This window comes from Miniopterus natalensis, chromosome 12 (genome assembly GCF_054644295.1).
Source record: "Miniopterus natalensis isolate mMinNat1 chromosome 12, mMinNat1.hap1, whole genome shotgun sequence".
NCBI classification, from domain to species: domain Eukaryota; kingdom Metazoa; phylum Chordata; class Mammalia; order Chiroptera; family Miniopteridae; genus Miniopterus; species Miniopterus natalensis.
In genome coordinates this window covers 73720328-73735586 of record NC_142092.1, presented here as the reverse complement: position 1 = coordinate 73735586, position 15259 = coordinate 73720328, and the positions used below count along the sequence as shown (strand labels likewise).

General features: G+C 59.4%; 1 protein-coding gene across 5 annotated transcripts in view; it reads left to right on the top strand.

Annotated features, from left to right (window-relative positions):
• EHMT1 (euchromatic histone lysine methyltransferase 1) overlaps positions 1–8030 on the top strand; it is a 55367-nt gene extending 47337 nt beyond the window's left edge. For all 5 annotated transcript variants that reach the window (XM_016211836.2, XM_016211833.2, XM_016211834.2 and 2 more), the window contains 4 exons: positions 881–967; positions 1336–1414; positions 6556–6731; positions 6859–8030. In XM_016211836.2, coding sequence (XP_016067322.1) covers positions 881–967; positions 1336–1414; positions 6556–6731; positions 6859–7030 — 514 coding nt within the window. In that variant the 3' untranslated portion in view covers positions 7031–8030. The remainder of the gene's footprint in view (positions 1–880; positions 968–1335; positions 1415–6555; positions 6732–6858) is intronic.
• Positions 8031–15259: the final 7229 nt, after the last annotated feature.

Here is a 15259-nt window from a genome sequence, read left to right as displayed (position 1 = left end):
GTTTGCACGCACTGTGGGGACTTATTAGGAGCCCTTGTCTCCCGCCAAGGTCCCAAGTTGCCATAAGTAACAAGTCTCCCTTCCTTCAGCCTCAGACATGGCTCTGAGGCCAAGAGAACCAGACCGTTTTAGCCAAAAGAGCCAAAAGCAGCGAAACAGGCCTGGTCTACACGCTCACACTCAGCCATTAGGGCTGCAGTCGTCTCCCGAGCACCCTGTGCTCCCAAGTGTCTGGCGCAGGCCTCCCAAATGGCATGGATCCCTTGTCCCTGAGTCACACACAGCACTTGGCCCGGGGGTCCTGGCCGTGCTCGGGTCCTTTTCTCCAGCATCCCCTGACCACCCGGGGCCAGACTTCCCTCCTGAGTGCCCGAGGGTTGAAGACCTGGCCCCTCTGGGTCGTGAGAGACAGTTTATGCAGTCAGCCCAGCTGAGCACTGATTCCCATAGCGTGTGATCCTCAGTGTCGGTGACCTCATGGGCTCGTTACCAGCCCACGTGTCTGTTGTCCTCACGTGGGGTAGAAAGTCCTTTGTGTGTCTCCCACCAGGACCACTGGACATGCACCTGGGCAGGTGGGAGGCCCATGGCTCTTGGGCCTGGGAATGTCCCCACACCTAACCCACTGCCCAGCTGATCTGCGTCACAGCCTGAGGTCAGCAGCAGCGTTAGCCCCTCTGGTCCTCATTGCAACCCAGGGGCTCAGCCCATGTGACAAATGAGGAAACGGGCAGAGAAGGCCAGGGTTGTGGACAGCGGGCGCTGGGTCACTCTGGGAGCCACTCCTTTGCGTGTGAAATCCTGCAGCATTGTCAAAGGGGACTCCTGTGTGGAATCCAGCATCCTGGCCACGGCCCTGAGCACAGACCCTATTTTTCAGGGCAAGGCTGCAACTCTACCGCACACAGAATATGGGCTGGGGCGTGCGGACCCTGCAGGACATCCCTGTGGGCACCTTCGTCTGCGAGTAAGTGAGCCAGTGCCTGAGTCGGCTGCTGCTGCTGCTGCATCTACGGTTAGGGAAGCAGGCGCGGTGTGGGGTCAGGCTCGGAGTGCACCGGCCCGCCTGGGCCCAGGCACAGCAGGGAGGGCTGCCCTGAGCACCAGAACCCCTGTTCTCTCCCTGTACTTCCCCTCCCACCTGTGTCTGAGAGGCCATGCTGTCCACACAGAGGGACGTCCAGGGAGGGTCTTTCAGCTCCCGTTCAGGTAGAGGGTTTCCTTGTCACCATCTTCTGCAGCCAGTTAGATCCTGGTCAGTCACACGCAGGTTCTCCCCTTGCTCTGTAGTTGCGGGGGTTGGAGGTTGGGGGGTGACGTGTTCCTCTCCCCCAGGTATGTTGGCGAGCTCATCTCGGACTCGGAGGCCGACGTTCGGGAAGAGGACTCTTACCTCTTTGATCTGGACAACAAGGTAACGTACTCTCCGGGGCCAGGTGCACAGAGCTGATGGCGAATGTACAACGTGGACGGGTCTGTCCTGTGAGCCCCTCCCCACAGCAGCTCCCACCATCCCCTCTGGCCTCCCCTGCTCAGGGCTCAGACAGCATCTTCTCTGGGACCCCTGACCTGGGAAAGTGTGAGCCCTGCCCTCTAAACCCCAGCCTGTCATCCCTGGGGACAGCCCACGGCCGGCACATGTACTGGGAGAGGGTGGCCCTGTGTACAGCGACCCACACAGCAGTAGCGAACCTTGGAAGAGGGGTAAAGCGTGAGGGGCACAGGTGGACAGGGGTGTGTGTGTGCGTGTGTGCGTGTCCTGGTTGCCTTCTCGGAAGCTGGGAGAGGAGCTGGCCCTACCTGACGTCCAGTCCAGCTGCAGGTATTCAGGTGCTTCCGAGGCCCCCACACACCACCCTTCCCTCCCTGGTCCAGAGAACTTCCTAGGCTCCCGTCACTGCCAGTGGGCGCAGAACTTGGCGGAGCTGGGAAGTGGGATTCTCTGCTCAGGAGTCACCCCGTCAGGGCAAAGTCAGCCCCCCTGTCAGTGTTTGTGAGACGAGCCGCCCACACCAGGCTCCGTGCACCCCAGGATGGCCGAGCCACAGCTGTGCCGTGTGTGTGCATCGGCCACAGGAGGCCTCTTCCGTGAGCTGCCTGCTCCGTGTCTGGCCTGTCCGCTTCTCAGTGGTTGGTCTTTAGTGGGTCTTTGCATTTCCAGGTAAACATTCGTGACATCAGTGTTTGGCAAGTGTCATCCTCAGTGGCTTCTCTACCCCTAGGGAGGTCGTCTTTTCTTTTTTTTATTTAAATATGTTTTACTGATTTCAGAGAGAGGAAGGGAGAGGGGGAGAGAGAGAAACATCAGTGATGAGAGTCATTGATCAGCTGCCTCCTGCACGCCCCCTACTGGGGATCGAGGAGCCTGCATCCCAGGCATGTGCCCTGACCAGGAATCGAACCTCCATCTGGATCCTAGGTCGATGCTCGACCGCTGAGCCACGCCGGCCGGCCAAGGGACACCTTCTCGCAGGGTCCTCACCGTCTGATTGGTCGCTCCTCCCCCCATCCCTGTGGGTTTTACAGCTGAGCGAGGTTTGTAGCCCAGGTCAGAGGTTCACCATGGCACTGTGTCCGGAAGTTGCCCTTGGCCCTCGCATTTTGGGTCGTCACCTGTTGGGTAGGTCAGCTTCTTTCTTTCCCATGCTGACGTCTGCTGGACTCAGCTCCAAAGGTTGGAAAGAGTGTCCCTTCCCTGGCGCTCAGCAGTGTTTCCGTGTGGGCTGGGTTCCTGGCCCCCCTGTGGTTGTCCGGGTCTTATCCCCTCACTCTGGGCTCTTGCCGGGCCTCTCTCTTCTTGGTCTCTGGCAGTTTCTGTTTCTGTTAAGTTTTTTAAACCAGCTTAATGGATTCTACAAACTCCCTTAGGGGTTCGGTTGGGACGGTGTTGAACCCACAAACCGAGTGGGGCCTCTGAGGTGACACCTTCTATTATAGTTCAAGGACTTGTCTAAGTCTTCACCCTCAAGGCTGTTTAGGGTTTTCTGTGGTGTGGTCTGGTATACCTTCTATTGGGTTTTTTATTTTAAAGTTTTTTATTAATTTTTGGGGAGAGAGAGAGAAACATCGATGAGAGAGAAACGTTGATTGGTCGCCTGCGGGCCCCCCCCCCCCCCGCAGGGATTGAGCCTGTAGCCTGGGCGTGTGCCCTGACCTTTGGTGCACAGGACAACGGCTTATCCAACTGAGCCACACCAGCCAGGGCTCAATATTTTTTTTATTATTCAATAAGTTTTTGACTTTTTTCTTTCTGGGTCAACTTTATCATGATTAATTTTTAAGTGTGTGGTGTTTTGACAAATGTCTATGCCAGTTTAGCCACCACCACAAGCAAGGTAACGGGACATTTCCACAGCCTGCTTCCCTGTGCCTGTCACCCAACCCGTCAGCCGCAGAGCTGCTCTGTCTCACAGGTGTTTTCCATGCGTGAGTTTCCTGTGGTGGCATCAGAGCCCTCGCCCAGCGGCTGCGTGTCTGGCTGGGCGTCACCACGGATGGCCGAGCGGGTGGCACCCTCACAGGCAGAGGGACCTGGGTGCTTCCAGTTTCCACAAGATGCGTAAACCTGCTTGGGACTTTGTAGACTGTGTTTGGGTGTGAGTTTTCATTCCTCTGGGGCGACTTCCTGGGAGGGGAGCGTGCAGCTCCCTGTGGCTGTGGATGCATTGTTGCTTCAGCGGCTCGCTGGCCTCCCTGCACCATCTTTCCTGAAGAAACTCGACAAGTTCCTGCCTGTCGCCAAACGGGGCAGCATGTTCCTGCTGAGCTGTAGGCGCCCGTCACGATCCTGGTCCTGCGTGAGCGTCAGCTTCTGCCCGGCCCCCTCGGCTGCTTCTCAGTGACGTCCGGCCGAGAATAGAAAAGTGTTTTTAGTGTCTGCTGCCTTCTGTCGCTGCTGGGCTGGGGAGGTTTCTCCTTTCTTTGGGGTTTTACATTTAGATCTGTGGTTCGCATTGACTCAGGTCGCGTGGGTTGCGGGGAGACTCGAGGTTCCTTGGGCCCAGGAGGACGTGTGGCTCTGGCCAGGGTCCACTCACACCACCGGAAGCAGTTCTGCGTTAGGCCGTATTTCCTGCCTTTGACCTGATGCTGAGCCTCAAACCTGGCCACTCGCTCCCAATCGCTGTCGATTCGGGTAAATCTTGGACCCAGGTGGGGGTCAGTCCTCAGACCCTGCTTCTTTTGCAAAGTTGGTGGTTTGGACACTGACCTTGCTGAGTCTACGTGTTAATTCCAGTGGCTTTTTGAAGATTCTGCAGTGTGTTCTGCACACGGGCTGCCGTGTGGGAGGGAAGACAGTTCGGTTCCCGTTCCCAGCCTGCATCCACTCTCGCCCTTGCCCCACTCCAGTCCCGGAGGAGCCTGCCCCTGTGTGGTGGAGCTGGGCCGTGTGCAGGGCTCGTGCTCTCTGCAGTGTGTGTACCTTTAACTCTCTGAGTCAGGTTTATCGAGCATAATTTACACACAGTGAAGCCACCCCCTTTCTGCGCAGCTCTCCTGCTTTTCATGGTGTCTCGTCAGCACTGTTGCTATAGGACAGGTCAGCACCAGCTGCATGGCCGTGCCCATCAGGGAACAGAGCCGGGGGTATGTCGCTGGCTAGGTCCTTTAGGGACCGTGGACCTGGGAGCCTCGGCCTCACAGGGCGGCTGTCAGAGCTCAGTTCTTGGCTGTAGGACTGAGGGCCGCTTGTACCGGTGCCAGCTGGGCCCTGTTAACTCCCAGGACCTCACAGTTCTTGCTGCTACCAGCACAGGAGCTCATCCGTGTCCCCAAGGCCAGCAGGGGCATCTCTGGGTCACAGCCTGACACCCTGTGACACCATGTGACATACATGGGTGACACCTCAGCCTTCCCCACGCTGTCGGGGAGAAGCAGTCACAGTTTTTCCCAGACGCACCGGGAGGGGCCCACAAGGGTGAAGCTGAGTCGGCTTTGAATTCTGTGTATGGAGCGCTCCCTGCCCCACCGTCCCCGTCACGGCTGCCCCACCTCTTTCTCTCCCGATAGGTTTTCCTTTTCCAGTGTTGTGTAGGTGGAATCACGGCGTTCACTCTTGTGTGGCCCCTTCCTTGGCGTAGTGAACCTGCTGAGCGCCCCTGTACTGGGCCGTGTGTGTGACCATCCTTGCTCAGTCCATTCTTTTGTGTGGACGTCTGCAGTTTGCTCATCCGTCCAGGGCTGGGGGCACTTGGGCTGCTCCGTCACTGGGCATCAGTAAAGCTGCTGGAGCCTCCGCGTGAGCATTGCTGGCATGTGTCCCTGCATCACTGGGCATGTGTTTTATGGGAACCGTGCCCTGCGTCCGGTTGGTTCGGGGAGCAGCAGCCCAGTGCGAGCGGCTCCGTACCTCCACCTCTCACAGTGGTGTTTTTCTCTCTGGAAGGATGGATAGAAATCAGTTAGGTTTTTATGCTCACTTTTAACCTGTGACCTGCTGAACTCACTGACTTGATGTCGGCCTTTACTGGGACTCTGTTAGTTCCCATCACCTGGCTGCCTGCGTCTGACTCGGGGACGCTCATGGGGGTGCTGGCACCCAGCTCCCCAGGGGTTTCGTGACTGAAGTTGTGTTGTCAGTGTCTCTGGCTCTGGGGAAGGAAGGGACCCTGTTTGCCAGGGTGCCCTTAGAGAGGAGCATTGGCTCGTGGGCGACGCAAGCATTTCCCCGATGGGTCGGGCCGTGTTGTTCACGAGCCGGGTGTGAGTGTACGCTCTGCCTCCTTGGTGTGGCTTCTGACCTGGTCTGTCGTGTCGTCCTTCCTGCATCTTCTCTCCCGACTCAGGCTCAGGCAGAGCTTCATGGGCACCGAGTCCCAAGCTCCCAGCCGCTCTGTCCAGATTCCACACATGAGGGTCTCCCAGGGCCCCGGTCCTGCGCTCGGTCCAGACATGGGGCTGCTCCCTCGTCTGGCCAAGCTCCCTCCAGGGCCTCTGGTCCGACTCCATGTGGTTTCCAGCCTGCAAGCTGCTTCCCGCAGGCCTCGCCCATCACACTCAGGGCAGAGTCTGAGCCACGGGGTTGTTCTGTACTCTGGCATGTCTTTGAGATTCTCTGAGAAGCAGGTTCTGGGCTAGGGCCTGTGTCTGGGTGTGGCAGGGATGGCCACCCCTGTCCAGGCTTCACCCTCTGTCCGCTCACTTTAACTTACCTCCGTGTGCCGGGCTGTGGGGGAGCCTGCCTGCAGCCCTCGGGGTGGGGCGTAGGACTCAGCTTCCCACCACCCCTCTTGGCCCTCTGACATCAGGTTAGCAGCAGCTTCTCACAGCCTGCATCTTTCCAGAGAAAAGCCTGGGTAAGGGCCCATGTGGTGTGTGCAGGCCTTTCGTCTGCCTTCCTCACAGTTGGCTCTGTCCCTTCAGTGGGAGGAATGCTGGACACAGGGATCCTGTTTCTTGGTCGCTTGTAACCACACTCTGATGTCCAAGGCTACCAGCCCTTGACCCAAGCACAGCTTCCCTCCCGTCCCCCGGCCCAGCCCACACCAGGCGTGGGCAGTGTCCTTCGCGGTGCTGTGCCCAGCCCCCAGCCGCAGCACGCTGCTGTCCCCACAGGACGGGGAGCTGTACTGCATCGACGCCCGGTTCTACGGGAACGTCAGCCGCTTCATCAACCACCACTGCGAGCCCAACCTGGTGCCCGTGCGCGTGTTCATGTCCCACCAGGACCTGCGCTTCCCCAGGATCGCCTTCTTCAGCACCCGCCTGATCGAGGCGGGGGAGCAGCTGGGGTAGGTGGCTGCGGCCCACTATGTTGCGGCTCCTCTTGGGCCCTGAAACCCTGACCGGGGGACACAGCTGAAATGGCTGAGCTCCTGGCTCCCTCTCCCTGCAGCCTCAGCTCTGCTCTCTCCCCAGGTTCGACTATGGGCAGCGCTTCTGGGACATCAAAGGCAAGCTGTTCAGCTGCCGCTGCGGGTCTCCCAAGTGCCGGCACTCCAGCTCCGCCCTGGCCCAGCGGCAGGCCAGCGCCCAGGAGGCCCCGGAGGACGGCTTGCCCGACACCAGCTCTTGCAGCACCGACTCCTGATGAGACGTCTGGTCCTGTTCACACTGCAGTTTAGGGAGGAAGGGAAAGTGCTCGTGGCGGTGAGGGCCTCGCCGGGTGGAGGGGCCGAGCCAGGGCTGCACAGGGAGCGGCCGCTCTACACGCTCTGGATTCACGCTGGCACAACCGTGTGAGTTTCTGACCGGTTTTGCCGTTTCCACGTTTCTCGTTTCCCCTCTATTCCCCGTGGTCCCATCCCACCTGTGGGCAGGTGGGCAACGTCCTGTCAGCCCAGACTCCTCTGTGTGGCACCTGCCGAAGCCACCGTCACCCACAAGCTGCTCCGTCAGACCCACCCACTCGCGGTCCCAGTTGCTGCACAGACACCGTCCCCACCGCCATCGGAGAGCGATCGGGCCAAGCTGCCATGGACTTCGGAGAAAATGTGTTTGCTTTTTAAAGAAACCCTGAACCTGGTCCCGTGTCCGACCTCCGCACGCCGCTAACCAGGAGGCGGCCAGTGGGTGCCGGAGCCCGACCCAAGGACACCGCACAGCCTGGCAGGGCTGAGACGCTGGCCCTTCTGTCGGTTTTTTAGCCACATGCTATGATGATGGATAAACTGATTTATTTTCTACCATTACCGAACATTAGGACAAAAACAAAACAACAGACAACGGTGCTGATTCTGGTGCGGTCTCCCCACCACGTGAAGTAAATATCAACTGTACAAAGAACAAAGTGACTTAGGGTATCGCAGGAACACTTTTTTAAAGCGTTAGTCTTGTAGCGTGAATAAATTCGCCCCTGCCTTTTGTGTGGGGGCCTGCAGGTCATACCTTTTTTTTGGCATATACTTTTCTAAATACTGTAACTAGTGCAGTAACCGTGGGGTTTTTTTGTGCAACTTCTAAAACATTCATAATGCAGTCATGTTTATTTTTTTCTGTTAAAATGTTTTTGACAGTTTTAAGAGCAGTCTTTTGGCTCAGACCATTTCTTGTTCTGTTTTCAATGAAATCAATAAAAAAAAAGAATTTAAGTGAGGTTTTTGTTATGATGCCCTGTTCCAGCTGGCTTCTCAGGACACTGCACTTCTACGGGGCCGATGCTCACGGCTGCACCGCCCGGGCAGACATCCAGAAGCCCGTGTGCAGACCTGTGTGCCTGAGTCTGTACGTGTGTGTCTGTGTGTCCAGCGCAGGCACTGAGGCCCAGGCGTCATCGGGATCGATGGAAGCACCAGGTAAGTCCCAGAATCAGAATCAGATCTGCTTGAATGCAGTGTGGCTACGGGAGCCTCTCCTGCCGTGACCACCACCCTGTGCGAGAGTCCACACCTCCGTGTCTCCGTGTCCCCGTGCGGGAGTCCACGCCTCCGTGTCTCCATGTCCCCATGCAAGAGTCCACACCTCCGTGTCTCCGTGTCCCCATGCAAGAGTCCACGCCTCCGTGTCTCCGTGTCCCCGTGCGGGAGTCCACGCCTCCGTGTCTCCATGTCCCCATGCAAGAGTCCACGCCTCTGTGTCTCCGTGTCCCCGTGCGGGAGTCCACGCCTCCGTGTCTCCGTGTCCCCGTGCGGGAGTCCACACCTCCGTGTCCCCGTCCCCGTGCGGGAGTCCACACCTCCGTGTCCCCTGTCCCCATGCGGGAGTCCACGCCTCCGTGTCCCCTGTCCCCGTGCAGGGCTGTCCTCATCCACTGGCAGCCTGTGAGCTCAACAGGAAGCAGCTCGAATGCTCATCACACGTCACTCAGGACTTTGCAGACATGACACAGCTGGTAGCAGCTGTGCTGACCTGGCGAACAGCCTGCGCAGGGCCTCCCCTCTGTCCCTCGGTCACAGGTCACCCCAGGCAGGCGGCCCAGGCCGTGTGCGGGAGCATCCGTGACTGCGTGGACGGGTGTGATGGGTCCAGAGGTGATCCCCTGGACCCAAGTCCAGTGCAGACCTCCAGGGTGTTGAGGTGGCAGGCCAGGTGAGGGGACCCCCAACTAGGTGTCATCACATCAAGTTACGACCATTTTAAACAAGACCCTAGGGTTTGGCCTTGAAGAACCTGACAGCTGCCCGGGGCTCCCGTGTGTCTGAGCTGGTCCTGGAGGGCTCAGTGGCGATCACCTGAGTGCCTGCCGTGAACCATCCTAAACTACTCTGTGGGTGGGGCGCTGGGGGAGAATCCTCAAGGGGTCTCTACTCCAACAGGGCACTTGCATTGGGTGCACACAACCAGGGGTCACCTCTGGGGGGCAGGGCAGGTGAGACCCGCTCTGATGGGCCTCCCATGGGGTAGCTCCTGGACTTGCCTGGAATGTGGGCAGGGTCCGGGGTTGCCGTTGTTTTCTGTACAGGTCACACCTTTTGTGGCCTGAAATGTAAACAACACATAAGAACTGGGAGAAAAGCACAAAACCACCACGAACGCCCCTGGACCCTGCCCGCTGGGGGTTCATACACCTCCCAGACCAAGGCTATTTCCTGACTGATGACAGGAGCACGTCCCCGAAAACAGGCTCACACAGCCTCAAGTGCACCCTTGGGCGACTGTAGCTCAGTCCCTGCAATGTGCACGCGGTGTCCACTTCCCGCTGGTAGCGCCACGTGCAGGGAGGACCCACAGCTGGCCTCCGGGAGGGGCCTGAGCTGGGCACGTAGGTGCTCTTGGGATTCCATTACGAAAACCCCATCCATCCAGGACCCATTCTCGCCTCCACCAGCAACACACATTCCCCATGTCCCGCATTGAGCATTATGCTCAATACTTTCTCTGTGTATCGAAAAATGATGCCTCACTGTATTTTCACATTGATTTTTAGAGAGAGAGAAACATGGGCTTGTTGTTCCACCCACTCATTGCTCGACTCTTGTCTGGGCCCCGACCGGGGATTTATTCTGCTGTGTTCTCTGGGCTTCCTGGATCTGTGGCCTGGTGTCTCATTCATTTTGGAAAATTCTCAGTCGCCATCACTTCAGCGTTTCCTTCTACTGGGCTCTCTCACGTCCCCTTGGGTTCCGATTACGCGGGTGTCCCACCTTCATCGAGCTTCTGATTCTTCTCTTGGCCACGTCGTTTCGGCTGACAAGCCCAACAAGAGACAATCTTCGTTTCTGTTATGGCGGCGCTTCAATTTCTAGCCTCTCCTTTCGATTCTTTCTTAGTGTTTCCATCTCTCTCCTTACATTGCCTATCTGTCCTTTTTTTTATTTTTTAAATATGTCTGTATTGATGTCAGAGAGAGAGAAACATCAATGATGAGAGAGTCCTTGATTGGCTGCCTCCTGCACGCCCCCGACTTGGGATGGAGCCCGCAACCCGGGCATGTGCCCTGACCGGGAATCGAACCCCGATCACCTGGATCCTAGGTGGATGCTCAGCGGCTGAGCCACGCCGGCCGGGCTGTATGTAAGAGTATTTTCCAATATTGCCGGCCGTATGGGAGAGCAGCGGGTCATCCACAAATATCTGCTCTCCCTGTGCGCACACCCCCCCCCCCCCCCCCCCGTAAGCCAGCTGCCTATATTGGGTAGAAGGACAAAGATTACATGGGGAAATGGGCAAAGGGAAAAAAATGGGTAAAATGGTTATAGGTTACAGGCGACGTGGGACTCTGTTTTTCAACAACAAGGTTGTTAATCTCTCTGTGGTGATGGGCAGTTCTCAGGTAAGGACAAGGGACTGTGTTCCGAGGTTAAGTCCCAGGTCCCGGGGCGCAAAACTCCCAGCCAGGTGAGAATGTGCTTCTTTAATCAGAACGAAACAGTCACAGTGAACAGAGCATGATTAATATCTGTTGTAACTACAGCGAGTCCCCACTATTCTATTTCTCCCTCCGCCCTTCCTGCGATGACGTCCGGTCTTCACATGTCACCCCTGAAGCTGTGCAATGACCCTTAAAAGAAATTAGGATTTGAGAGGAGAGGTGTTCTATATATATATATTTTTTAAATATATCTTTATTGATTTCAGAGAGAGGGAAGAAGAGGGAGAGAGAGAGATAGAAACATCAATGATGAGTCATTGATCAAGCCCACAACCCAGGCATGTGCCCTGACCGGGAATCGAACCCCGATCGCCTGGATCCTAGGTGGACACTCAACCACTGAGCCACGCCCGGCCGGGCGGTGTTCTATATTTATACATGTGTTTACTTTCCTGTTGTTCTCCATTCCTTTTTGTAGATCCAAATTTCCTGTCATTTTTCTTTAGCTTAAAAGACGATTTAAAAAAAATATTTCTTTTAACACAGGTTTTCTGGCAATGAATTATCTCGTTTTGTCAAAATGGTCTTTGTTTCTTGTCTATTTATTGATTTCAGAGAGAGGAAGGGAGAGGGAGGGAGAGAGAGAGAGAGAGGGAAACGTCAATGATGAGAGTCCTTGATCGGCTGCCTCCTGCTCGCCCCCTGCTGGGGATCGAGCCCACAACCCGGGCCTGTGCCCTGACCCGGAATCGAATCATACCCTCCTGGCTCCTAGGTCCATGCTCAACCACTGAGACACGCCAGCCAGGTTTGTTAACTTTTTAATGTTATTTCAACGGGCCTAAAATTCTAGGTTCAACGTTCGTTTTCCCTTTTCAGCACTTTTCTGTATAATGTTTTAAAAATCATTTCTAAATAAAACAATGCAGAGCGTGTCACTTCCCTTGCTTGTGGGTACAAGGACCACGTTCTGAGAGTAGCCTGAGAAGCTTCGGGGAGAGGGACGTGGTGCTTTGGGTGTCTGGGAGCTGCCCCACCCGTTTCAGCAGCCAGCCCAGCAATCAGATGTCCCCTCCCTCCAAAACGCTGGCCCGAGAGGCCCGGTGCTACTGGGGTCCCAGAAACACAGCCTGGTGATGGCTAACTGGGATCTAGGCTGGTGGACTAACCTCCCCTAAGTGGTAGTTGGGGTGGGGTCGCTGCGGCAAGGTCTCTGAAGTCAAGGCACATGGTGCCCTGACCAGGGACTAAAGTGACAGCCTAGGTCTCAGCAATAAGCAACAGATGAGGTCGGGTCAGGTCAGCAGCCTTGGGGTCTCACTAAGAGCCCTGGCCTGGTTCTGGAAGCCAGTGACCCAGACGGCTGCCCCTGGACCCCGACGGCTGGAGCTGGGGGATCCCAGCCCAGATCTGAGCAGTGGCCCGAGCTGTCCAGGCACAGGGACAGCATGTGGCACCTCAGCATCCCTTACAACATCCAGCTGCCTACCCGACGTCACTTGTGTGTCAAATACAACATTCTTTTTTTTCTCAAAAAAAAATTTTTTTTAACATATCTTTATTGATTTCAGAGAGAGGGAGGGAGAGGGAGAGGGAGAGAGAGAAACATCAATGATGAGAGAGTCATTGATCGGCTGCCTCCTGCACGCCCCGACGGGGGATCAAGCCCACAACCCGGGCCTGTGCCCTGACCGGGACTCGAACCCCGATCGCCTGGATCCTAGGTCGGCGCTCAACCGCTGAGCCACGCCGGCCGGGCTCAAATGCAACATTCTTAATTTCCATCCTGTGACCAACAGGCTCTTCCCTCCCCTTCCCCATCCCAGGAGAGGGCACCGGCCCACAGCTGCTTAGGTCAAAAGCAGAGCGTCCAGTTTCCTTCCTGTCACCGTCACAGTGGCCACGTGAGCAGTCCGGTCGCCCTGCAGAGGGCACTGTGCACGCTGTCCCTTGTCCACGCTCCTCTCCGGATTCTGTTTCTCTCTGTGACACGCCTGTGGGCGGCCTCCCCACAGTCTTTACCCCCACCTTCCACCGAAGGGGACCCCGATTTTGTCTGGGGCCACGCTGTGCCCGCCCCGGGTGGTGGCAGCCCTGGTCCTCTCACACACTCACTCCGCCTCCTTGAAGCTCAGGCAGGTCTGCCCGAAGGAGCTTAGGGGCCCGTTTGCTGGGGAGCTTCTGAGAAACCTTTCCTTTGTTACGAAAGGGCGCCCTACATGTGTTTAAAAGACGGCCGCCCGCCCGGCTGGCGTGGCTCAGCGGCTGAACTTCGACCTAGGATCCAGGGGATCTCAGTTCGATTCCGGGTCAGGGCCCAGGCCCGGGTTTCGGGCTCGATCCCCGGCAGGGGGCGTGCAGGAGGCAGCCGATCCATGTTTCTCTCCGTTAATGTTTTCTCTCCCTCTCCCTTCCTTTCTCTGAAATCGATAAAATCATATTAAAAAAAAGAAAGAAAAAGACTGTGCTTTTCACCCCCCGCCCCTTCCTTCCTACCTACCGGAGGCTGCGGTGTAGACACAATGCCTCGCCCGGTGGCAGCCACCTTCGGCCGCGAGGCAGCAGGCGTGGGGTGGCCCCGGCAGGGGGCAGCGGCCGAGTCTGCGCGCTTAGAATGGAAAACTTCACCGCTTTTTATCAGCTGAGGTTGACCCTGTTGGATAAGCCACCAGCAGCTGGGAATTGGGCTACTTACCTCCCAGGGCACCCGGGGGATGGGCAGCGGGCCCTGCAGTCTGTCCCCCGCGCGGCGGCCAGAGGGAGCCTTTGGGAACAGGCGTCAGCTGACCTCTCTGCTCAGACGTCTCCTGCCACTTGGTCACCCTCAGAGCAGGAGGCAGAACCCACAGCGGGGGACCCGCCCGAGGGCTCCCGGGGCCTCTGCGTGTCCTGGTCTCACTTCTCTGCCGCACTCAGGGGGCCTCTCCTGAGCCTTCCCAGACCCTCCACCCACGGCCGCTCTGCCCTTGGTGCCCTGGCTGCCCAAGGCTGCTGGTGCCCATTTGCCCCCCCTGCCCTGACTGTGCCTTTGTCTGCAGTGTCTGTGCCCCGACCTCCTCGGTTGCTCCCCGGGAGCAATTGGGGAAGCTTATTATCTTGATGTGCAAACTGTGGGGACCAGAGTGGACAGGCCTGGCCCCCCCAGTGCGCTGTGGCTTGTACAAGGGTGTCAGCCCCCCGAGGCCCGCGAGAGCCTGGCGCCTGGGCGCAGCGGGGACAGCTGGACACACAGCGTCCCCGCAAATTATTCTTGGATGGAGGGTGGAAGGGGGGACACTTGGGATGGAGGGTGGAAGGGGGGACCTTCAGGATGGAGGGCGGAAGGGGGGACACTCGGGATGGAGGGCGGAAGGGGGGACCCTGGGGATGGAGGGCGGAAGGGGGGACCCTCGGGATGGAGGGCGGAAGGGGGGACGCTCGGGATGGAGGGCGGAAGGGGGGACCCTCGGGATGGAGGGCGGAAGGGGGGACCCTCGGGATGGAGGGCGGAAGGGGGGACCCTCGGGATGGAGGGCGGAAGGGGGGACACTCGGGATGGAGGGCGGAAGGGGGACCCTCGGGATGGAGGGCGGAAGGGGGACACTCGGGATGGAGGGCGGAAGGGGGACCCTCGGGATGGAGGGCGGAAGGGGGGACCCTGGGGATGGAGGGCGGAAGGGGGGACCCTGGGGATGGAGGGCGGAAGGGGGGACCCTCGGGATGGAGGGCGGAAGGGGGGACCCTCGGGATGGAGGGCGGAAGGGGGGACCCTCGGGATGGAGGGCGGAAGGGGGGACCCTCGGGATGGAGGGTGGAAGGGGGACACTCGGGATGGAGGGTGGAAGCTGACTTCGCGCCCCGGAAGGCCTAGGGTGGGACGCGGGCCCAGGCGGGGTCGTGCTCCCCCCGAGAGGCCCGGGGTGGCAGCGCCGTCGGTCGGGACGTCGAAGGCGCCAGAGGACGGGGGCGGGGCCCAGAGTCACGTCGTCGGGGACGCGGCCGGGGTCCGGGCGGGGGGAGGGGAGCTGGGGACGGGGCCGCCCCGCGGGGAGGGGAGGGAGGGGGGGGCCTGGGAGCCGCGGGCCGGCCGCCCCCTCGGGGCCGGGGCGTTGCGCGGCCGGGGCGCCTCCGGGGGGCCGAGGGGGCCTCTCCGCCCGGCCGTCGAGGACTCGCGGCCCCGCCCAGCCCAGCGTCGGGCGGGCGCGCGGCCCGGGCGCAGAGCCGGGCGCACCCGCCGCTCCCGCTCGCCGCGCCCGCCGGGCAGGGGGCGCAGCGGGGCGGCCCCGGGCCCGAGGCGCGGCCGGGGGGCGGGCGGCGGGACCCCGCGGCGGGGCCGGGCGGGGGCGGCCGCTGGGGGCGGGGCGCGCGGGCTCGGCGGGCGCGGCGGCGCGGATTGGCCGGGCGGCGCCACGTGACCGGCCCCTTATAGGGCGTGGCGCGGGCGGCGGCGTCGGGTGCGGCGGCTGCCGGGCCGGGCGAGTCCGCTGCTCGTCCGGCGGCTCCGCGGCTGCTCCGCTCCGAGCGCCCCGCGCGCCCCGCGGTCTCCCTGCTGGGGCGCCGGGCGGGGGATGCGCGCGGCGCCCGGGGGCC